The sequence below is a fragment of the Vigna unguiculata genome, chromosome 7, assembly GCF_004118075.2.
Source record: "Vigna unguiculata cultivar IT97K-499-35 chromosome 7, ASM411807v1, whole genome shotgun sequence".
In the NCBI taxonomy this organism is placed as follows: Eukaryota; Viridiplantae; Streptophyta; class Magnoliopsida; order Fabales; family Fabaceae; genus Vigna; species Vigna unguiculata.
In genome coordinates this window covers 13,570,078-13,595,208 of record NC_040285.1, presented here as the reverse complement: position 1 = coordinate 13,595,208, position 25,131 = coordinate 13,570,078, and the positions used below count along the sequence as shown (strand labels likewise).

Here is a 25,131-nt window from a genome sequence, read left to right as displayed (position 1 = left end):
GGCCCTTAGATCAAGCTTGGAGAAGGAGGCTTGATCTTGGCCATTGGATGATGCCTTGAAAAAGGAGGAAGCATTCCTAACCCTTGGATGCTTTGGATCCGTAAGGTGTAGGAAGAAGTGTTGACTTCCACTTAGTCCACCTTGGCTCTTTTGATAGCTCATGGCCAAATCTCCTATTGGGCTTAGTCAAGCCCAATTTTATCAATTGAACTACTCATTGTTTGACTTATTATTCTAGAAAGCAAGGCCTAAACAATGGGCCAATCTTATTGTTATTCTATTGCTCTTTGATATACCTCTTCAAATCTTCATATCTTCTTTGGCCAATGTGAAGAGTGTGAGAAGCCCATGTGGGTTTGGGCCATCTTGAATGAAGCCCAATTGGATCTTTTTGAACATGCCTCTTGTTATTGGGCCTCTTAATGGGCTTGAGCTTGAGATGCATGTGGGCCATGGATTGGGCCTTGTGCATGATTTGGGCCTAGGTATTGCCCAAGCTATAAGTCTTATTGGGATCACATCACTTTTTCCTTGAAACATTCCACCAACAAAGGTTAAAAGACCCCTCTCCACCTGCTGACTGTTAATTCTGGTATGGACCTCTTATCCATCTCACCCTCTCACTAGAGGTTTGCCATCTTTTTGCACTTCACAGTCTCTTCCCTTCTTAGCTTGCTTCGTTGCTAAGCGATCTCTCCACTTTCTGCAGCCTAAAATTTGCCATTTGTTTCTCTTCCACCACTCAAAGAAGCACTGTGTGTGACCATATGACTATATTCAATGACACTTCTCCTAACACTGTATGCATTTGCATGACTCTGAATTTCAACATTGTCGGGATGTATAATCAGGTTGATTTTTCTCAAACGATGTGGCACTTGTATGCACTGATACCTTTCAGTGTTCTTAATCTTTGGATTCGACTCCTTTTAGAAGACTTGTAGTATCGGTTTCTGAGAGCCTATCCTTAAAGCTCCCTCTGACCAAACGTTATTTCGTGAACTCTAGCATCTTCTCCGGTTTATCAACCCAAAACTTAGCTTTCCTTGCTCAATTGTATACATCGTACATCGACTTTCTATCTCTGAGGCAAGACATCGTCTTAGAGACTCCATTCAACGCTTATAAAGGTGAGCATACCAAGTTGACATTGAATCTGCATTCTCTTATCTCCGTAGACACTGTACACAAAGCACAAAGGCGCAGCAAGACAAACTAGATCCTACAAAGCAACACTTTATCACTTATAGACAACCAACCCTCTTGTTTGTCACCCTTCTCTCCCAAACCATTAGAATTAGGAAAGGAAAACAACCTTCGATCTAGTCATGAGTTAGCACCCTTATTACTTTATCATGGCGTTTTCTATTCTCAAAACTTTTGGTTTCACTGACAAACTTGACTAGACATGACTACTTACGCCCGCGAGGCATGACAAACCCACAACCTCAGGTCATCCTAAGGACGAACTGCTCTGATACCATTAATGTAACAACCCATTTAATTAATAAATATAATTAAAGGAAGCATCACACTGATTAATAAAAGAAAAGTAGACCCGGAGTTTAAACCCTACTCCTTACAAGTATCCAAGGAAGTTCAAACATAAAAGGCACACCACGATGCCAAACAGGTACAAGGGTAAATGAAAGTAGTTGATGATACACCCAACAGCTATGTGAGCATTCAAAAATATGTGTTCTTATTTGTTTTCAAAATTGCACCATATATCACCTTTTGTGTGCTTTTTCTTTACATATTTGAGTTCATATTTGTCATTAGATCATTGACAAATTCTTAGAGTTAAGTTTCCTTTATGTTTGAGTTTCATGCCCTATTTTGATTCTAATAAGTTTTTCTTCTATTTTGTGCTTCTTGAACATTTGAGCTACAAAAAATATTTTCAAAATCATATTTGGTGTAGTATTAGGGTGTGTTGCTAATGGAAAACATGAAAAGAAAGAGACAAAAAGAATCACAACATTGGGTACATGAAAAGGCAAGAAAAAGTACAAGAGAAAAAGCAAAAAGTGAAAAGTAAATATAGAAAAGGGAACCACTACGAGCAAAAGTCGTGTAAGCACTATCATGTTTGATTTGGTGGGCTATTTTACTTGATATATGTTATTTGTCTAGTAGCCAAGCTTCATGCATTTGATGCTCCCCAAATCCAAAGCCTTGATCATTCACTATGGACACTCTTTTGTTTGCATCAAATGCATGAAGCTTGACTGTTGGACAGAGCACATATATCAAGTAAACCATCCTATAAGCGAAAATGGGTTAAACGATGTCAACAATTTAAATACTATCATGGAATGTGCTTGAAATGTTATATAAACTTAACAAAATCTAGTTAAAAGGACTAAATTCATACATTTCTAAATACGAATGACTAAATTGGTCAAAAGTTTCGAAAAGAGACCAATTCCAAATTTCACTAAAACTTGAGGGACCAAAAACATATTTAACCCTTTTTTTTATCATCATCAATTTTTCGTATTTAAATATTAGAAAACAATTATATGTGATGCACTGATACTTCAATTTAGATCACGTATTCGTATTCGACACATATATGTATATGATACTTTAGGATATTTTACCAATACTTAACAATGAAGTATCAAATTTATAAAGCAATAGTACTTTAAATGACAATAATTTATAATTTTTTATGTTGACAACTTTATACATTGTATTTTAATTTCTATTCACACAAAAAAATCATAAATTTACCATGTCTTTAAGATTTATTGTATATTTTTAAATATGCATATTGTATCATATTATTTTCAAAATAAATGTATGGACGTATTCCATACATGTGATCTCCGATACACACAACCATATTAAAAAAAAGTATTCATGAATCATATATTATAACCAATTAGAAAAACGGTTATTAAAACTTTATTATAACATAAATTAAATTATGATAAAAAATGGTGTATACAATTTTATTAAATATTAGTATAAATGTTAATATTTAATATTTAAAAGTAACAACACCATAAAAGAAATCATGTAAAGGTTAAATTTTGTAAAAAAAAAAAGTAAAATACAAATTAAAAAATATAAACAAAATTAAAAAAACTGCCATGTTATTCTTAAACATATTTTTAAGGATAATGATATTTTTAATCTTAAAAAAGCAATTTCCTTTTACATTGTTGTTTTATTGTTTCCAAAATAGTAATAATTATGGGTTGGGTGTTGGGGTAAGCGTGGCAATACCAGAATCAACCAAATAAGAAGATGAGCTGGTTCAGCTGCAATGAAACTTCTCATGGCAAACTCAATCAAATCTTTTTTTCACTAAGTTACGAACCGAACAATGGCTATAACGTTCGGTTCAGTGACTCCTAACTCCAACACTATGTCTCTCACTCTCACCACACAACCCCTAAACAACCTCATCACCAATCATCGTACCAATTTTGTGTTCTGTGGCCGAAGTCTTGGCTATGGACACACTCTGTCTTTCTCAGACCAAAGGGTTTCTTCTTCCTTTGCCACTGTTGTTTGTTCAGCTGCCAATAAACCATCCCCTTCATCAGATATTAGGTACCCTTTTTTTCCTCTTTCTCTCACTTCTTTTACATCATATGGACCAAGCTACCCATAGAGAATCAAATGTTAAAATTTTGTTAAAAACAGAAATTCCAATTTTCAAATGGTCTATGGCTCATAATAGAAATTGTATTTATATATTTTTTTCTATATATATGGAACAAAAGAGAGAGTTTAGAAGAATAGAAAGGAAGTGTGTGGCAAGATAATTGATGTGATACATAGAGATAAACAGATAAAATAATGTTGCAATTGCAAAACGTGTTATTGAGAAGCAGTGACTAGTTACATTAAGGTATATTGATTGTTCTGGTAATTTAATTGTAATCAGGATGTGTATATTTGCAAGGCATGATCATACAAAATATTTTTTAAACATAATTCATTTTCTTCTATAGATATATATGTGTGTGTTTGTGTGTGTGGACGAATGGATCATGAGAAGTAATGCCAATAATGGAATTTAGTGGTTACAAATAAGTTCACAGTTTCACCTATTCATGTATGCTTGGAATTTCTGGTAGTGAAGCTTGAAAAAGCAACATTAGGATCACACAGATATAGTTTACCTTGGAATTATCTTTGCCTTATAAACATATTTATAAACATATTTTAGGCTTTTATATGGAGTGTTTATAAGGAACATTACTTGAAGAAAGTGTTTATAATAGTATGCTTAGAAACTTGTTGAGAAACAAGAAATCATGATGGAATGTAGAAGTTATATTATTAGTGTTCTGATCTCAAGTCCGTTAAGATGAATGTCAATCACTGTTTCCCGAGATTATTGAGGTCACTTGAGGTTGGAACAATTAGCTTCTTACAAAATGTGAAAAACGTCTTAGATTTGTCACGAGACATGCTATTCAAGATCTTTCTGTCAGCAATTTTGCATGGTTATTTTGTTTTGGCAAACCTCTCAAATGAATGCAGAGTTCACTCAATTTTCTTCTTTTCTTATGGTTTTTCCTCTTTATGCGATGCTTCTTTCATCAGGTTGTATTAGCCAGTGATGCTTCATCAATCAATCATTAATCATATTTGTTCTTCAGCTCTACAGCCAAGATAAGGAGCGAGGTTCTCTCACCTTTTCGGTCTGTTAGGATGTTCTTTTATATTGCTTTTGTTGCAAGTGGTTCTCTGGGGGCATTCATAGCAATCACACAACTAATTGGAGCACTTGCTAACTCATCAAGAGCAACTGAAGTCCCTGAAATTCTGAAGGGCCTTGCCATTGACATTGCAGCAGCGTCTTTATTTGCTTTCTTGTACTTCAGAGAGAACAAGGCAAAGAATGCACAGGTGGCGCGCCTCTCAAGAGAGGAAAGCTTATCAAACCTTAAGCTCCGTGTGGATGAGAAGAAGATCATTCCTATGAGTTCCTTGAGAGGGATTGCTCGTCTTGTCATATGTGCTGGCCCTGCATCCTTTGTAACTGAGTCTTTTAAGCGCAGTGAACCTTTCACTGAAAGCCTTTTGGACAGAGGTGTGCTTGTTGTGCCCTTAGTAACAGATGGAAATTCACCTGCTTTTGAGTTTGAGGAGACTGGGGAACTTGCCACAAGAAGGAAGAGACTATGGCAACTGGCTCCAGTTTACATCAATGAGTGGTCTGAGTATGGCTATGAGGATCATAAAAAGCTTAACATCTTTCTTTCCTATTACTTTTTCAAGAATGAAAAATGAAAATGCTATTCAATTTGCTTTGTCTGCTTTTCTAAAAACTGTTCCTGTATTTGTCAATAGGTGGTTAGATGAGCAAAAGAAGTTAGCTGGTGTACCTTCTGATTCTCCGGTGTAAGTACTATCCATGTTAGAGCAAAAGATCATTGACATCTTTCCCTTTAAAATGAAAAGTTTCACATTCATGAGGTTATAGTTTTGAGGTGAAATTGTGCAGTCATTTTATATGGTTTAGATACTCTAATTAAAAGCCATCTTTATTTTGTGATGGATGTGTTAGAGTGAACATTGCAGGAGATCTTAAGCATTTTGTTGCATTGTACAGGTATCTATCTCTACGCATGGATGGTCGTGTTCGTGGTAGTGGTGTTGGTTATCCTCCTTGGAATGCTTTGGTTGCACAACTACCATCAGTGAAGGGAATGTGGACTGGTCTACTAGATGGCATGGATGGTAGAGTTCTTTAAAAGGACTAGTGTTTTTGTTTTTCTACTTTTGAAGGTTCATCTCTCATTTCCCCCTCCCCACAAAACAAAATAGTGCACCCCTCTTGTTCTTCATTTCCTTTTCCTGGTTTTGTTTCCCTATAGTGGACATTCTATTAAACTTTTATGATTTGGTTTTTGATGTATTCTTTTTAAATTGATCTTATTATTACACGCTAAATATGATTGAGACTTTATAACTGAGTTTTGTTTGGAGGTGGTTAATTCTGAGATGACAGAATACAATGAGAAGTTGTTAGTTGTATTGTAGTATTTGGTATTACAGTCTATATACGTGTTGTGATCGATTTTTTAGTATTTTGACAACAATATTGCATTCCTATATACTCTATCTATCAGCCTCAAACTCTTTACAAGGTGTTTTCTGAGTTTATTTTTCATACCAAAAGGCATAAACTGGTAAGCATTTAGGTTGAAAGCACTAGAAAAACACAGCACAGTCAGGTTAATTGTAGTTAAAAAGAACTGCCTTGGTGTACGTTCACATGTGAACTTATTTGATCTTCCCTGCAAATATTTCATTCACTCTATTTATTCTCTCATCTTTTCTTTCAACCTCCCCATGAGCTGCAAAACCTGGTGTTTTCTACTTTACTTTAAGACGTGACAAAAAAAAAGTCAGAAAAATCAAATTAAGTTGGTTATAGTCAGATCAAACTCGAGCACGTGCATGGATAGTAGTAAGTAATTCACTTTCATTTTGAAGCCAATTTTAGTAGTTGTAATGTGGCTATAAAGCGATGGCTCCAACAAAACTAATTGCTGATTTCAATAAAATAAGAATCTGGGTAGTGGAAGATTATGAGCAGCTCCACATAGAATGTTGTTCACAGAGAATAGAGATCAAGGGGTAGATATGAGAGAGAATATGATACAGATTTTTTTGTTTTGTGACATGATAAAACCTTAGACTAGCAACAGCGATAACAAGACAGGCATCAAAATTACAATTAAATTGGACTCATTCAACTTCCACGATCTCATCCAAAGCATAGTTGTTTGTTGATACATTGGCATAGTTCACTTTGTTGAATCGAACCACAACAGGGTAGCGAGTCTTGGGGTCCTGCACAACAAGCACAAACCAATCAAATATCAATTGGGTTTGCATAATGCATGTAATGCTACAAATTTGAGAGGGAATCACTGTCTTGGAGTGAGTTTAGGAGTTATAACCTGATCAACAGCAACAACTGATCCAGTTCCTTTGTACCAATACGATTCCTTCCTAAGAATCTTCACCTGTTCATTGCAAACAAAAATTATAAACTAACCCTCTTGCTTCACAACTTGGTCGACACAAATTTTAACTTTAAAACTATTTAATTAATCACATAGTCTCCAATGAATACAACTAGCAAGATTCATCGGTGTCCTTGTTCCTACATAGTTTCAAGATAAATGCTACAACTTACTCCCAACAGAAAATTTATTGAAAATTATAGAATTGTGAAGATCTCATTTCATATGCTCAAGAATATGATGCTACCATGTTCCTCCTTTTTTTTTTATCAGCATATGTATTTTCAACAAGAAACTACATCGATACTACACTAAGGGTAGCTTAGAGTTGAACCAGATAACACAGACTAGTCTGTATAGTTTCAGAAAATCCAAAATCACTATATAAATCTCTGCTAGCAAGAAAGAAAATGGAAATACAACGAGTTCATAGATATTGGCGAAATAAGAAACATTTTTCAGTGTTATGAATCCAATTGTAGAGGGATGGTAGGGTATATTGAGAAAAATGAAGAAGTAAGGGTGATGTTCAAAGGTTGAAAGTGAGTTAGCAAAAGATGAGGAATAGCAGGTAACTGACCTTAGCACCTCTCTTGGGGCCAATAGGTGGTGGCTTTGGCTTTGCTTCAGCTTCAGGAGGGGGAGTGGCGGTTGCAGGTGCGGGTGCAGCCTCATCTGAAGCCCTTACAACAAGCCTAGAAGCACTGTTCTTTGAGGGGAACATGACCCTTGAAGGGGATGAGTTTGTGGTGGCAGCTGCAACATTAAAAGACAACACAAACCCAGATGCTGCTGATGCCATCTTCTTCTGTGTTTTGTGTAACTTAGGTTGTCTCTATACTTTTGGTGATCTCAAGTTTTGAATGAAGATGAATGTTTAGTTTGGCGAATTATCTGATCCCCAGAAATGTGCATCAATCGTCTCCACCACTGGGATTCTGCCACTTGTCAACCATATCCCATTCCATTGGATAATGTTATTACAACTCATCCAAAACAAAATCTCCGAGTCAACAACTCGCTGTGTGGCTTCCCTACTCACTCTTCAACGCAACCAAGCCTGAAAATGCCAAATGGGCATTCCAAAACAAATATTACATTTATAATGTTTTTTTTTTATCACATTTTTTTTCCAAGTTCTGGAAACCAGCATTTTATTTGAAAGGTTTGAGTTCAGTTTCATACGAATCCATAAACATGTTTTTGCGAATAAAGTAACAACTAAAAGATAGTGTTCTTCCTTGTTACAAGTCAACTTTAATTAAAAATAATAATTACAAATTTTATAAGAAAAAATAATTAAAACTCGTTCATTTTAAAGAAAACATAATTAAGAAAAAAATACATATTATATATATATATATATATATATATATATATATATATATATATATATATATATATATATATATATATATATATATATATATATCATACTTACAAAATACTTATTCTATACTATAGGATCATTATATAAATATATATAAACATATATACATATATGTAACACAATAATAGTTCGCAATTTTCATCTTAAATTGCTATTTTTTATCAGCATTTATTTATACATTAAATAGATAAGAATTTAATATAAGTTAAACATTTGTTTAATATTGAGTACCAAACAAAATATACTTTAAAAAATATTTTGATATTTCATTAGTAAATTTTATATATATATATATATATATATATATATATATATATATATATATATATATATATATATATTATAGTTACGTAGCACTAGCTAAAGTATTATGTATATAGCATGCATCATTCTTTTCCAACAAAATTACATAAAAAAATCTAACAGAAAGACAACACGTATACAAAACATAATCAAATAAAAAAAAAACAAAAAAAAAAAACCCTAATAGTTCCCCTCAAACTCAAGACTATTAAAAATAGAGTTAAATATATTTTTTGTCTTTCATTGAAAATTGGAATTAGTCCTTCTTAGAAACCTTGAACCAATTTAGTCTCTTATCTTTAAAAATGCGTGAATTTAGTTCTTTAAACTAATTTTTTTAAAGTTTTTTTGACATTTCAAACACGTTTCTCAACTAACATTGTAGCGAACATATGTCAAACAATGTAAAAAAACTAAAATATTATAGTGAAATGTGTTTGAAGCATCATATAAACTTATTAAAATTTTGTTAAAAAGACTAAATCCACGCATTTACATAGTTGGAAGACTAAATTGGTTCAAGGTTTCCAAGAGGGACTAATTCCAATTTTGACTAAAAATTGAAGGACTAGAAACATATTTAACCCTTAAAAATAATCAATAACATTGAGTTTGTCACACAAAAAGCAAAATTGAGTTTGAGAGAGGAGTTTGGTGAGAATATCAACAACTTGATCAATAAGGATTTGTGGATAACAAGGAGGGATTAAGGACTTTCTCTCGAATAAAAATATGAAGCTCCATATGATTTTTCAAGAATGCAAGACTTAATTATAATTTAGAGCAACAATTCTTTTATCATCACAAAAAATTACTTCTATGTGGAGTTTCTTGAGAAGTGATTGTAACCATAGAATTTCATAGGCAGTAATAGCTATACTTTTATATTTGACTTCAACACTAAAACTTACAACCAGAGTTTGATTTTTAGACTAGTAGGAAACCAATTAGGTCCAAAGAAATTTGGGGCACCAGAAGATCTTCTTTATATAGATCTCTCCTTGGTCTTTTTTAAAAGCTTGGTGAACTCATCCCAAAGCTCACCTCCTAAGGAACTTATACTTTTCACCCCGAAATAACAACACTCCTTTCTAGTAAGAACATAATTGTTACCTCTTCCTAAGCTACAAGTCTTACAATCAAGAGCATAATTGTTATTCTTTCTTGTCAAATCTAGAGATGGACTTCTTTAATCGTCATTGCACTAAAAGCACACAAAGAGAGTCATCTTGAAAAAGTATGAAGAACCTCCAAAATATGATAGTTGGCATGAAGGAGGAAATCTAGGCCAAGTTTAATAAGAAAATGAAGCTCATGCAACATCAAGTCGAGTTAAAATTTCTCCATAAGAAACTAGCGATACTCACACAACATTGAAACACATAGATTTGGGCAAAGTTTGTAGGATGAAACCCAACACACTAAGTATGTAAGTGAGTTATGTCGCACCTCGATGAAAAAACAACTTGCCAAGAAAAGGGGACAACTAATTCACAATGCCTAAAAGTGGGAAGCGAAGGTTTAGACACAACAACTTTACATTAACAACCAAATTTGATTCATAGACAAAACAAATATTAAGCACCAAAAGCCAAATCAGACTCATGACTCGTGTATCACGAAGGGAGTAGCAGGCATGTGATCAACAACAAGCTCTTAAGGTTATTCCAACACCCCATTGAAGGAATCAATGGAATAAAATATCAATGGTTTTCATCCTTTTACCCTAAACATTATGAATGAACCATTTCCTCAAAAATGAAAGTGGCCTACTACCGAGAAATGTGATGGATTAGCAAACTCATAATTGCAAACTCGTCTTCCCTCCACAATGTCATACAATGGGAGGCTGAACCACTCAGGTAGTACATGGGTCACTTTGAAAAATCATTCCACTCAGCATTTTGAACCTCCATCCAACTATGTTGATGCATGGACTCCTAGTAGGACTTTGCCTATAAAGTACGTGACTTAATAGAAAATATTTTCAAGTTTGGCGCCCTAGGACATTTTGTACATAAAGGGAAAGTCAGATGATTTCGAGGATGAGAGGATGTGGAATGGTGATGGTGGAGAATTTTGTGGTTGTTTCAAGATCTTGAAAGAGAAATTCACCAGGAAGGCTGGACACAACATGATGAACAAGAGTAGAGAAAATAGATCAATCCAAGAATCAAACATTTCTCTTATCATAGTTCTCTAAAGATATAAATCCAAGTTTGAATAATTAACTGATTTAGTTAATCAATTAAATTGATTATACGAATCAAATCAAAGTATCATTGAATTCATATTTAATCATTAAATCAAGATTTAATTGATTCCTAATTTGATACTAAAATTAGAAACACAATTTTCAATCATGAAGAGCAAAACTGGTATTAGACAAGAGAAGAAATAACTTAGAGCGATAAACTATCAGTGTAAAACTCAATTTGACTTGTTTGATTTTGATTATGTGAATTGATCCTTGGTTGTTGGTTCACCATGGATTAGGAGAAAAATAAAATCAATAGAAATTCATAGAGGAAGAGACAAAAGATAAAAAAGAAGATGAAGAGAAAATACCTAAAACTATGAAATTTAGTAAATGATTTTATTGTATGACTATAAAACACATCTAGGCTAAATGGTCTAAATTCTAAAGCAAACATGGGCCTAAAATGTAGGTTCTAATTAGGTCCATAAGTGCAATTACAAAAGTTTAAACTAATACAAACAAAATCTAATTTATATGCCTTTCTTTAAATTTTTTTTACAAATATGTCTTAGCATTAAAAAAAATCATAGAAAATAGGAGATAACTTAAAATCCAACAAACCCTATGTCCATTTTTGAAGTCTTAGAAATTTAAAATCCTATACAACTAGAATTAGACAAAATAAATATCTAAAGAAAAAAAAATATGACCAAAATAATGAGAAAATGACATATGAACTAAAATACAAAATTAAAGCAAATATGTACAATGAAATTTATTATTATTGAAAAGAAATAAGTTATAAACTTAAAATAAAATATAATGAAAGTGCATTTATTGTACAATAAATCTATAAATGTGTATAAAAATATGTGTCATGTGATAGTAACCTAAACCCTAGTAAAGTCATAGGAACAATTTATACTTTTTTTTAGAGGAGGCAATTCGAGTTCTGTGAGAAAAAAAAATATCTTTATAGCATCAGACATGCCACTTTTTCCCATCAATCTCGTTTGTAGATGAAGACTTTTGCCTCAATGATCTTGCACAAATTATTCATTCTTTTGTGACTACCAAAAATAGCCAATTGGCGAGTAAGAAAGGTCTTTATTAACCAAGGAAGCTTGATTGACATATTATATTGGTCAATATTCTTAAAGCTCTACATTCCTATCTATCATCAAATCATACCTAGATTTACTACTAGGATTCACCGCAAAAAAGTTCTCACTAGAAGTTATGTTGATATGGTTACAACATTTGGCATGAGCGAAGCGCATTGGATGCTCAAAGTCCATTATATCTTAGTGGAGGTTGACACTTTGTTCAATTTTCTTATTGGATGAAGAACACTCAACCAACTCGAAGCCATTGTATCCACAACACATATAATGTTGAAATTTTTGCTGAAAATAGAACTATCATTACAATAAAGTTAACCCAAAATCATCATGTGAATGCTATGTTTAGAGTCTCAAAGTCACCCTTGATTCATTAAGGGCATCTTCTACTAATGGTGCAACTTAGATGGAAGCATTGAACTCTCTAGATCACACTTTAGATGGACACAATAACATTCAATTGAATTATAAGGTTGACTTCAAGCCTTAAGCTGAGTTTGAAAAAATCGCACCACCTTGATAAACATATAAATTGGCTCTCAAGCAAATCAATGCATACGGGAGGTCTGGACGAAAAGTCATTTACTAAAAGAGAGATAAACAAAATCTAGATAAAAACTATTGATCTCTTTGCATGAAACCCAACAAATATATCTGACATTCACCTGTTTATGTGCCATAAACTTGTCATCTTTCCTTAAGGCAGACCATTGGCTTAGAGAAAGAGAATTCAGTGAAGAGAGACATTTGAATATCAATCAATGAAGCAATTACTCGAGATCGACGTTGTAAAGAGAAGCTTGGTGCAAATCATACGAGTTCTTACTTATCATTTCTATTAAAGATATTATTGTTTTACTATTATTTTAATTATTTTTTAAATATTTTTTAATTTTTAATTTTTAATTTTTTTCGGAATTTATTGTATTTTCGTCAAAAAATAATTTTTAAATTTTGGTCTTTCACAAAATCTTAGTTTTAAAAGTATTTTTTGAATTATTATTATAAATTTACTAATTATTTAGAAAAGTATGCTAATAAATTTCTAGAAAATTCTTAAAGTTATTACAAAGTTATGTGGATGGTATTTGTGTGATAATTTGTTTTCAAACTTCTTAAATGTTATTTCTACTTTACTTCATTATATTTAGAGTTGTCAAAATGAGTTACAACCTATGAACCAACCTAACCCACCACGGGTTCGAGTAGGATTGAGTTAAATTTTTTTGCAAATTTTAGTATGGTTTAAAAATGGACCTAGCCCACTAAAAACCTGACTCACCCGGATTGAACCTATGGTGAGCCGGGTTGGTGAGCCAACTCGGACATAAAAAATAAAAAAAGCTCCATCCTACTCTTAACTTAATAGTCCATTCAAAAGCACAAGCAAACTTTTTTCTTTTGAAATTTGGGGAAGAGAGGCCAAGCCCATGACACTCCATTCCCTTTCTACCTTTGTCTCTCATTAGTCATTTTGTTTTCCTAAGGTAGTAAGGTATAATCTAAATTTATTTAGAATTATGATTTAGTTTTTTAGATGAATAATTAATTTATTTCTAAAATGAGATAAAACAAATTTTTAAAATAGGTTGGACTTTTTGAAATTTAGTTACATATTAAAGAATTGTTAGATTGAAGAAAAAAACTTGTAATTTTTTTTAATTAAGCAAGTCAACCCGTTTAATCTACCAATATGTGGTGAGCTCAGTTAGGTTGGGTTTGAATATTTTGGGCTCACTAATAAGTGAGTCAGGATTAGATTGACTCACTAAGTGGTCAACCCATAATGGGACGGACCAGGTCACACTAGGTAGCCCATTTTGAAAATTCTATTTATACTACTTTTTAAAGTTTAACTTACTTATTTTCTTAACTTACTTTCATTGGATAAACATGAAAATTTTAATACATCTACAACTTTGAAAATATGAATTTAGTAGTAAGAGTTAAAGAACTTTTTTAACTTTCATATTTTAAGTAAGATAAATTAAATAAGTAATTTAATTATTTAAAATTAAAGATGTTACATATGTCAAGTGACATATGAGGTTGTTTTACCCTCTGGTCTTGCCAATTTTCCTGGTTTTCATCTAAGTTAAGAAAATATGTTGAAGATCTAAAACACATTTATCAACTTAATAAGATTTGGATAATGGAAGATCTATTGTATTATGTCATATTAGAGATGGTAGAAGTTTATGAGAACAATTTAGAGATAGAGAATTCAATATGATTAAAGTGTTGTGGACTCTAAAGGCCGATGATCTTACCAAAGAACTAGAAAGTGAGTTGAGAAAGTCTGACCCATATATATTTTTCATGATAAGTGAATTTTTAAAAACGAAAATGTTTATTATTAGAGAAAATGTAAGACCCAAGATTTTAGTAGAGATAAATATTAAATAGATAAAGTATAGAAAATCTATAAATTGGTTATAAATATTATTATGAGTGTTTTGGAAGATGTTGAGTGTAGTAAACAATCAATTTTCCATTTGCTTTTCATTTTTCTCATCCAATCAACTTATAATTAATTTTCTTATATAAAACAGTTAGACTTCACTCCATCTGATCTATTAACTCTTAACGCTAGAGAAAAGTGTTAAGATATACTATACCCTATTATTCGACTTCTCTTAGATCTGTGATAGAGTATAATTAGTTTGCTTATAACACATCTATTTTGTAATATATACAATTAGTTTCATAATAACACATCGTATCTATTAATATATAAATACTATAGATAATCAAAGTGCCAATTTTATTTTTCCCAAATATAACATCTTTCTCTTAATAAAAAGTTAACACACAATTCCTATGTTTTCATTAGTATATAAAAATAAGAAGTGAGGTGACTGAATTAAAAGAAATTATTTAATACTGTTACAAATACGTCCTGATAATAAATTAAAATGAAATCAAACCACAATTTATTCCCTGGTGCTGAATTTGGAAAATTATTTGTCCAGGTAAAACGAGGAAATGCTTTTGTTTAAATACGTATCAGTTGTTGTAAACTCGTCAAATCCTATAGATAATTTCTACGTATAAAAAGAATGTTACACACATGCGGAACTGTGACTCACGTGCCGTTTGGCGCCAAATCCAGTGTCCCGTTCCGTGTTTCTTCTTCTCACTAGCGATTGTGTTGCAGAGCGTGCGATTGGTTGAGCATTGCAATGAATAAAAGGAAAATTTCTCAAACCAAAGGTTTCTTTCTTCTTCCTTTTCACATTTTCGAATTTTCGTTATTAAGTTTCGAATAACCTTTATGATTGCAATCAATACCTAACGATTTGTTCGCTACGAACGATGCGTTTTGCTCCACATTTTCATGGTTCTGTGTTCTACAAAAGTCTACGATATTGGAGTTTACTATTTCATCTTAGCTTGCACATTGTTATAATAGTAGTTAGAATGAAATAACTTCGTTTTGTTTTATTTGTTTTACTTTTGCGTTTAACTAGGATTTGGAATGCAAGTGCAGGAACAGATCCAAAAACTTCTGAGTTTGCTTTCTTTAAGAAATTGAAGAAGGATGCAAGTGAGGGATTTCGTATACGTCCACTACAAAAGGAATCTCGCCAATCATCTAAGAAGCCAGAATCCACGGACTATTCCAGAGGTTGGTTGAATTTCAAAGATAATAAATTTGCCTTATGTTCATTTTAGTTTAGACAGATTCTTAGGAATATAATTTAAGTTTAATATGTTTTTCAGAATATGTGGAGTAATCAGAAATCGTTTTCAAAGTGAGTTTAGATGAACATGTTGTAAAATTCAATAAATTTATTTTACATGACTTAACAGTGTAAAATGCGTATACAAGACGGAGGTATTATTTATTCATAGAATTTTCAGAAAAAAATTATAAAATGGATTTTGTTATTGTTATAACTTTGGCAGAATGATATATTTGCGGTCGTTTATGATGAAAATGTTTAATGGTTTTATGTAGAATTAATGTGAAAGGTTTATCACGTCTGTAAAGGTAGAAAAGTTTTATTCCTGCTTATTTATAAATAAGCATTATTAGGATTTTTTTTCTCAAAAAGTACTCTTAAAACATGAGAATTTTTTATTCCCCTATAACTTTTCTTATCAATGTCAAATTGTTCCTTGTATTAAAGCCATCTTAATATAATTAAGTTGGGGAGTTTCTTATGTATAAGACATTGATTTCATTTCCTTTATCACTCTGAAAGTTGAACATTTCCCCTTGGTTTGAAGACGGAGACACATACATGTGCCATCTTCTGTCACAATAGAATAGTCATCGCGTTTATTTAAGATTCAAAGTACATCTTGGTTCTTATTTGATGTACTAAATTTTAGTTTTAATCTCTCTAAAATTGGGATTTAGGTTTTAGGTTCCTGTAGCTTTTCGAAATTAGTGCCTTCGATCCCTGTCATTGTTATTGATCTGTTAAACAATGATGCTTCACTAAACAGTGACAAGGCACATCAACTAAAACTCAAATTTTAGAGGAACTATAACTAAAACTTCAATAATCTATAGAGATTAAAAGTGTATCTAAATATTTTATGTATATGCAGAGAAGATGGGTGATGCCAGGATAGGAAGTAATTGCGACAATTCTTCAAGGATCATTGATCATGTATCAACTGTAAGGACAGACTCATGTTTCTCACCTTCTGTAAAAGCTTGGTATAAATCAGGTGCGTATTAGAGGAAAATTCCACGACATTCTAGCTGCAGAGATACACTGATATGTAGGATCATGGTGTTCACAATCGCGATAGTTAGGAAAGGAGATACTTCCCATTTGTAAGGAAATGTTCCTCGTTCTGGAAACTTATGCTTATTTCTTCTCATGGTATCGATATCTACTGCTCTGCACTCTTATTTGCTTGTTAAGTTAGTATAATGTGGCATTTATATTTTTCTCTAATTGGCGATTATGTACTCCAAAATGTTGAAATGTTGGGAATGCTTTTTTCTCCCGCAATAATTTCATTTTTTAATTCCCTGCTAAGCAACAATCTGTATCCGAAAATCTTTTAACCGATGGTAACGCAGGCTTGTACTGCATCAGCAACACGCCAAAAGACTCCCGAGATTATAGTGACAAATTCAAATCCCAGCGAATATTTTCACATGAAGGTTTGATTTTCTTTATTTGGATTCCTTGGTTACAAGGTATTTGCGGGGTAAAATAATGCATAGGACAGTTTGAACATTTATTCGGTGCCACTGATTTGTAAATGTTCGGATGGTCAAATTTATTACTGTAAAAAAAATGCATGTAATTTAACTGAAGACGTGCAATTTACCTCTCATATTTCAGAATGTGCTGACAGCTTTTGTAAAACAATTACTGTGTCAATACTTCAGATCAGCATGCGCATGGAGAAGTTTTTGCTAGAAAGAGACAAAAATTACGACTGAGTGCCGCAGATGCCTTGTTTACAGACCCAGAGAAGCTCTGTTCAAAAGGGTTAGGCACAGATTCGATATTGATATTAATTGTCCTTTCCCTTTATCATGAATATAATGGGCATTTTTCAGGCACGATATTATTTCCATGCTCCTTAGTCGGCTGTTCCCTATAAGCACTGAAGAAAATGTATGGTTTTTTAGCCATTTCTCATTCTATAAATCTATCCAGTGACCTGCATTCCCTTATCAAAAATGATTTTCTGTGCCAGAAATATGAGGATACACATCCAGGAAAAGAAGCGAATGGTACAATATATGATTTACCTGATTCTCGAAAGTCAGATGATCAATTTAAGGAGCAAAATCAGATACCTAAAAAGAAACTTCTTGGACTTGAATCAAGCCCATACATCAGAGATCATGTGTTGTCTCCTTCCTTTCTCAGACTAGATGGGAGATTTAATCTGCACTCGAAGTTTCCAACCTATGATTCTCACAATTTTCCGCCTCAAACAACGGAACCTGAGTGCAAACGAAGTGCAACTCAAAGTTTCGGTGTCGCAACCAAGGGCGATGTAATTCCTGAACCTTTGCTTAACGAAGCAGCAAATGCTACCAGATATGGGTTGCATGATTCTCGGGAGTTAGATGGTCAATTTACAGAACACCATCAAATACCTAAGAGGAAACCTGTTGAACTTGAATCAAGTTCATCCTTCAGTGATCATTTTCTGTCTCCTGTTTATCTGCGATCAGTTGAGAAGATTAACCCTCATGCCGACTTTCAACCTTATCCACTCAACTTTCAACCTCTGCTCAGTATGACAGAAGCAAGAAGCAATTTTGGTGGAGCTCCAAGTTTCATTGACAAGAGTGATGCAACCCGAGAGTTTCTGAGTAATAACCAAGATCTTGAAATCTTTACATTTAATCATTTCAAAGAGCTGGGAATACTAGAGAAAGAATCGATTCCTCTTATGGAAAAAGATTTTGACTACACTGCAAATGCGACAAATTTACCTATCACTTACATGCATACAAAGCCAAATATGGCCTCTGAATTATCAATTTTAGGCCACCGTGAAGAGCAGACATTACATAATACATTAGATAAATACCACATTAGTCCCTCATCCTCACTACTAGACAAATCACAGAACTTCAGTTCAATATTGGATTCTGGTTTCTTAAGATATCAAGAAGTCAAGTTTGGAAGCTATGTTTATGAAGACATGGACACAAATTTTAACCATACAGCATTGGCTCTGTCACACAGTAAGCACTACTTTAATGTTCATGAAAATCGCAAGAATGACACGTCATGTGATCAAGACAGCATGTTCCTTTCACCATACAAGCATTGGGTTGGAAGGACAGATTCCAGGGCCTACCATCATCATCCTAATCTGGAAACATGGCTTCCATCTTCACTAGATGAATGTCAGAGGAGCTTATCTCTAACTAGTTCCCATTTAAATTACCAAAGTTCAAGTTCAAGAACTTTACAATTGCCACAAAGGGTAAGTATGCCTTCTCTCTTTCAAATTAATGATAATGACGAGCCAGAAATGGATGGTGAAAATCACGAGGAAATGCTTTATCATTTTAGGAAAAGCTTGGTTGAAATATATAACTCTTCTTTTCACCATATGTCCTTGCCCATTTCCTTTGGATGACATTGACCATGCCAATGATCAAGAGCAAACGCAGAAGCTGCTCCATTAGAGTCTAACACTCCAGAATGTTTGATCAAACATTACCCTGCACATGTTTCTGATTAATTTCGGACTGTTACGCCATGTGTTTACAAAAAGACGCGTCTATCAAACGTCACCTTTTGGTGGAAATTAGTGTTGTTACTTTGCTGGATCTTTGATAATTGGGAGCATTAAAGGAACCGTGTCTATACTTTTAATTGTACAAATATCTAAAGTGACTGTAAAATTCCAAAGAACTTTCCCGTGATTCACCAGAAAAAGTAGTACGATTTTTTGGCATTTATCATATCTGTAACGCTAAACATCAAGAACTGAATTTCACGAATACGTATGTTAAAATTATTAAAAGAGTGTAACAAATTTGTGCAACTAACATTTATAACCGACTTACTTGCCTTTATCAAAAAGATTACGAGTTACTCTGGTAACCATTTGTACAATCTTCACGTTAAGCAAACCACAAACTTGAATGCAAAATTATCTCTAACTTCTTTCTCTTGTATTCTTTGGAGTGGTCTTCATGCCACTCCAGATTTCAATTTGGTTACGCTCTTCTGCTCTATGTATGGTGTTGGTGAAGGCCTACATCAAAGTCTCCGAACCACACGCCTCACGGCACCGTGTGAGAGTATGGCACATGAAAAAGGTAGATACTCTTCTCGTTTGCTCTTCCAATTTTACATAAAGTCCACATCATAAGTGAGATTTATATTATGTTTTGTTTTGTTTGCTATTCTAATAAAGAGTCATTTTCAGTTGCATGTGCAACTTGTACGTCACTCATAAATAGAAAACGATATCTGACCTGTTCAGTATTCTTTTTTTTTACCCAAGATTAAAGTCACCCTATGATACAAATGTTTTGTTTTCACTCCCCTATAAATTCCTGAGTTTTGTGTACCCTCTGTCGCATTAAAGGTGAGATCAAATAAATCATTATTAGAAGTCAAACTAACAGAATGTGGAAAATTTTGTGGCCTCAACAGATATGGCTTTTTCTCCCGTTCTATTGTTTGTTTGCCTGCCCTGTTATTTTACTCCTTTAAAGCAACGCCTTTTAAGATGATCTCCTTTCCGTGTGATACATCTATTTCATAATCACTCATTTTTTAAAATATGAAGATAACATCTCAATGATTTCCCTGCTATTAAGTCAAGTACCTGACCTTATAAAGTTGATCCATAATTTTTTTTTTTTTCAAGTGATTTTATTCTATACCTCAATTGATGACACATTTAATGTTTATGTTATCTTTCCTTACAAACTTTAACTGGCCAAGATTTGGAAGAATCAATGATTTTTATTACGTTGGGATTTCTTAGTTATTTGCCTATATAGATGTAACTACTTGCCTGTTTTGTTAGACTGGTTAATTTTGTCCCAAACTTGCTCATTTGATCATGTCATTCAAATTTCAGTGAAAACAAGTAAAGAAATTATTTGTACTAAATGAGATAATTAAATCACTAGTAGTTTGATGAGAGCGTTTTGCAAAGGGTGTGGATGGAGTATATAGGACAGAACTACGCAAAGGAGAGACAGAATAAGAGGTAGGACATCAAACCCACATCTCCGCACCTTGCCCATCATTTTTTCTTCTTTGATATACAGTTATATCTCCCTTTCCTGGTGATCTATATGGAGATTTCTGTAAATTGTCAATAGTTTCTTTTTCTTTCCAAGTTGTGTGAAATGGTTGCACTTAGGATTTCTGTAATTGAAGTGTTTCTCTGCTATTATATTATTCACATGCATCACCAAATATTCTGGCTATTTGTCTTGCAGCTTCGTCTCTTTCAACAAGTCAATCAGATTGTGGTGATGGGATAGAGGATAAGTCACAAAAGTAAATGGAGCACCCATTAAAATGCAGATGCTCATAGACAAAGAAATGTCCAAACAGAAAGATTCCAAGCACTACCTACCAAATGTTGTAGCAAAACTAATGGGGCTTGAAACCCTTCCAAGGGGAGAGCCTAGTTTTTCTATGGAAAGAAGCTACAGAAGTGCTTATCCTCAACAAATGCATGGTCCTGTAGGCTTCCCATTCAGGCATTGGCAGCAGGAAGATAGGTTTATGGATAGGGAAATGCTTCATGAAGTTCACCCAAACACAGAACAGTTTGCTTACAGAGATATGTATGAAATATGGCAGCAATCTGAGAGAGCGAATCATGGAAGTGGCAAGGTACCTGATAGAGGAAGATGGAGTGAAGATGTTGATGGGAAAAGAATGGCTCTCATTCGTCAGAAATTCATAGAAGCAAAACATCTGTCAACCGATGAGAGAATGCGTCAATCTAAACAATTTAAAGATGCCTTGGAAGTTCTAAGCTCCAACAGTGATCTCTTAATGAGGTTACTGGATTCTCAAAATGTTTATGAATTTTACTCAAGTCCACGTACTGATACAAAGCGCATTACTCTTATTAAACCTTTGAAGATGGATGACAATGACAAACCAGCCAGAAAGGAGAAAAGGAACAATAGACTAACTAAGAAATCACCAAATGTTGATCAAGCATCTGGCTGGGAGAACAAGAATTCTGGAAACTCTCCAGATAGTCAGAAAGTTGATGAATCTCCAGTACGAACCACTCGAATTGTGTTGCTGAAACCTAGCCCTGGGAGGACACCTGATCAAAAGGATGCGGTTTCTCCAATAACAACATCATCACTAAATCTGAAAAGTGGTAATTGCCATCAGGGACCTGAATATGACGATGCAATAGAATCCATTAGAGTGGCAAAAGAGATGACACAGCAAATGCATAAGGGTCTGAGGAGCTATCAAAAGGATAAAACTCCACATTATTCTTCAGTGTTTTCCAATGGCTATTCTGATGATGAGAGTTCGTTCAACAAATCATATCACGAGTATGCATCAGCAAATTTCAGTGATTTGGAAGCTATGTCAATGTCACCGTTGCCAAGGCTTTCATGGGATTACAATTACATCAATGGCTGTAGCAGTCCTTATTCTACAATGTCCTTAGGTCGCATACCTTGCTCTCCTGAGTCATCAGTGTGCAGAGAGGCAAAGAAAAGACTTTCTGAAAGATGGACTATGATGGCATCAGATAATAAGGGTCCTCAAGAACAAATGAATGTGAGGAGAAACTCTACCTTGGGTGAGATGCTTTCTCTTACCCACATGAAGAAATCTGTAACATCTGTGGTTGAGAGTATTAAAGAGGACAAAGAACCCGGAAAATCTGTTTCTTGCAGTCATTCTTTCAATGCAGAAATAAGCATTGAGGGCTCTCCTAAAAATCTTCCCAGGTCAAATTCTGTGCCTGCATCCTCTACTGTCAATGAAACTGAGCTCACAGTTCAAGTTGCTGATCCAAAAACTGGCAAATCACAAGCCTCCAGGGCACAGATAAAGTCAAAGAAGAGATCAACGTTTAAAGAAAAAGTAGCCAGTCTCTTGTTCTCAAAGAGTAAGAAATCAATCAAGGAAAAGCCAAGTTCACCTCAATCTAAAGATGCATCCCAACCCGCTCCTATTGTCACTCAAGCATCAGTTCTTCCAGCATATGCACCTGAAGTCCTTAGGGATGATGAGTCTCAAATCATCAATGTGGATAGTTTTGAAGAGTTTTCTCTTGTAGCTCTATGTGAATCATCAGAGAAAACTTCCACAAATTCAGTTTCTAACAGACAAGAAGAAGACATGATTACACTAGAGGTAATGGCTGCTATTATTCTGCTAATTTCGTCATTTTTTTTGTTTCATAATGCAAATTTTATTTTGCCAATGGATATTTTGGATATATCAGGAATTTTCTAGGATAATATAGTGCAATGAAAAGTAAAGACCACAGAAAGGAAATGTACACCAAATAAACCGAATTAACATTCATTTCTGTTTGTGCACTTGAGTGTTTATTGTTGTTTTAACCTTTATTTATTACGGCCTTGGGGGAAACACCAAAAAAGCAGTCCTTAATTATAATATAGAGACCCCTTTTATGATCCACAGGAATTTTTGCGCCTTGTCTTCCCAACTAATGAAATTATTAATTCCTTTAAAATTCTCACGCTACCAGATATTTTTGACACTAGGCTGAATGTTGCAGCACGATGAGGGAATTGAATGAGTAGTATGGTTTCAAGTTCTGTGCGCGCAAAACTAATTTTCCTCTTAAATATGGTTGGTATTCATATGCATTGGAATGATGAAATAAATGAAATGGAAAACCGAAATTATTGTCATTAAAATGTTTGGGTATTTGTGGATAATCAGTGAAAATAACTTTTCTTAGTAAGCCTAGACCACAACCTCTCATGTCGATGAGATTATAGCATACGATAAATTGAATGCCACACTGTATATAAACATGTGAAATCCTTTATTTGTTTGTTTTCACAGCCTGGATTGACAGTGGCAGGATCCATGATGCTAGAGATTAATTCAAGTGAAAGCCCAGATCAGCCTAGTCCATTCTCAGTATTACAACCTCCATTTGAAGATGATAACAATAATGTATCTCATGAGTCCTTGGACCGTATGAAGAATGATCAACCAGGTAATAATTTTTAAGCCTTTCTGCTTTCTTTATTAACTCTAGTTCTTATTTCATATAAATAAATATATGTACCTTATCTTAATAATTGTAATTGTTTGTCATTACCTGAACCTGAAGAATAGCTTTTAAAAACACTTCCATTTAAATAAGGATTCAGATTTATAATGTAAGAGTAGATATAAACAATGTCTTAAATCTTAAATTACTATTTTTATTATTACTTGAGTGTCACTTGTGCATGTATAGGATCACAGGTGGAACTGAAGTCCAATTTAATTGACAAATCACCACCTATAGAATCAATAGCTAGGACCCTATCATGGGATGATTCTTCTGCAGAAGTATTAAAACCCCTAATGGTTCCTTCCTTGGACTCCAAGGTAGAGGAAAAAGAGTGGCTTCTCTTGGTCCACAACCTACTATCAGCAGCTGGACTTGATGACCAGAAACAATATGACTCGTTTTACTCCAGATGGTATTCCCTTGAAAGCCCATTGGACCCATCATTGAGGGACACATTATACATCAATCTAAATGAGAAAGAGTCTGAGCCAATGCATGAGGGCAGAAGAAGGAAGATGAGATCAAATCATAAACTTGTGTTTGATTATATCAATGCTGCACTATTGGAACTTGTTGGTTTTGGGTCAGAAAAGGGCCTAAAGGGCAGTGGAAAGCAGTGTAGGGTCCTAGTCCAAGAGAGTGCACCGGAATCTACCTTGTTGGTGGACCACATTGTGGCCAAAATAAAGGAATTAATGGCAAGTGGGGTGAGGTGTGAGTGGGACAGCAACAGCCTGGTAGTAGAAAATGTTGTCAGAAAAGAGATTGTGCAGATAGGGTGGGTTGAGCTTATGGAATTGGAGATAGAGGTTTTGGGAAAGGAGATAGAGGGGGACTTGATTCAAGAGCTTGTGGAGAATGCAGTGGTTGATTTTACAAGCAGGGACTGAGTCCCTCTTCATCCTTTCTGCTTTTAATTTTCATATTAAATAAGTATTATTGTAACTTTATTATCATTGCATTCGATCATCCACACTGCCCTACTTACCCAATTTATTAAATTCTATCGTACCAATAAAGTTGTAGTTATTTGACATTGATGACTTGGAACTTAATTACCTGAAAAAAAAGTGTGAAGAACTACGGTAGTTACAAAGAACATGAATAAATATAATATATATATATATATATATATATATACACACACACGTTCATGCTAAATCTGAAATGAGCTTAGGCCAAAAACATTTATATCTCTTTTAGTGATAGTGTAAAGGGTTTTTTTTTTTTATAGCAATAGAGGTAGTTATTCTCCACTAGTAACACTGTTATTAGGTTTTTTTTTTTTTTTTATTTTAAGTGGGCTTCGGGTCCAATATTTAAACCTAAATATTATTAACTTTTTGTATTCGTGTAAATACTACCAAAGTTTCGAGCTCAACCTTAAAGTAAAGT

General features: G+C 33.8%; 4 protein-coding genes across 7 annotated transcripts; 3 read left to right on the top strand and 1 right to left on the bottom strand.

Annotated features, from left to right (window-relative positions):
* Positions 1–3,224: 3,224 nt before the first annotated feature.
* Positions 3,225–5,881, top strand: LOC114190437 (protein LOW PSII ACCUMULATION 1, chloroplastic). Of its 2 annotated transcripts, none has more exons than XM_028079322.1 (4): positions 3,225–3,567; positions 4,626–5,183; positions 5,320–5,370; positions 5,582–5,881. In XM_028079322.1, exons 1-4 carry the CDS (start codon positions 3,338–3,340, stop codon positions 5,721–5,723), a joined length of 981 nt encoding a protein of 326 aa, XP_027935123.1. In that variant the 5' UTR covers positions 3,225–3,337; the 3' UTR covers positions 5,724–5,881. The 2 variants fall into 2 exon arrangements, with proteins under 2 accessions (XP_027935123.1, XP_027935122.1); XM_028079321.1 differs by having other exon boundaries at positions 4,626–5,189.
* A 622-nt stretch (positions 5,882–6,503) lies between these two features.
* LOC114189871 (photosystem I reaction center subunit IV A, chloroplastic-like) lies at positions 6,504–7,881 on the bottom strand. Its single transcript, XM_028078592.1, has 3 exons — positions 7,585–7,881; positions 6,939–7,004; positions 6,504–6,828 (listed from the first exon to the last, which is right to left on the bottom strand). Exons 1-3 carry the CDS (start codon positions 7,804–7,806, stop codon positions 6,724–6,726), a joined length of 393 nt encoding a protein of 130 aa, XP_027934393.1. The 5' UTR covers positions 7,807–7,881; the 3' UTR covers positions 6,504–6,723.
* A 7,223-nt stretch (positions 7,882–15,104) lies between these two features.
* On the top strand, positions 15,105–19,355 carry LOC114191698. Its single transcript, XM_028081048.1, has 7 exons — positions 15,105–15,231; positions 15,509–15,646; positions 16,579–16,701; positions 17,063–17,146; positions 17,378–17,480; positions 17,552–17,609; positions 17,692–19,355. The coding sequence occupies exons 1-7, from the start codon at positions 15,201–15,203 to the stop codon at positions 19,096–19,098; spliced, it is 1,944 nt and encodes a 647-aa protein (XP_027936849.1). The 5' UTR covers positions 15,105–15,200; the 3' UTR covers positions 19,099–19,355.
* A 135-nt stretch (positions 19,356–19,490) lies between these two features.
* On the top strand, positions 19,491–24,774 carry LOC114191697. 3 transcript variants are annotated; one of them, XM_028081046.1, is made up of 4 exons: positions 19,491–19,786; positions 20,927–22,832; positions 23,517–23,673; positions 23,920–24,774. In XM_028081046.1, exons 2-4 carry the CDS (start codon positions 21,009–21,011, stop codon positions 24,624–24,626), a joined length of 2,688 nt encoding a protein of 895 aa, XP_027936847.1. In that variant the 5' UTR covers positions 19,491–19,786; positions 20,927–21,008; the 3' UTR covers positions 24,627–24,774. The 3 variants fall into 3 exon arrangements, with proteins under 3 accessions (XP_027936847.1, XP_027936845.1, XP_027936848.1); XM_028081044.1 differs by lacking the exon at positions 19,491–19,786 and adding an exon at positions 20,058–20,691; XM_028081047.1 differs by lacking the exon at positions 19,491–19,786 and adding an exon at positions 20,752–20,770.
* Positions 24,775–25,131: the final 357 nt, after the last annotated feature.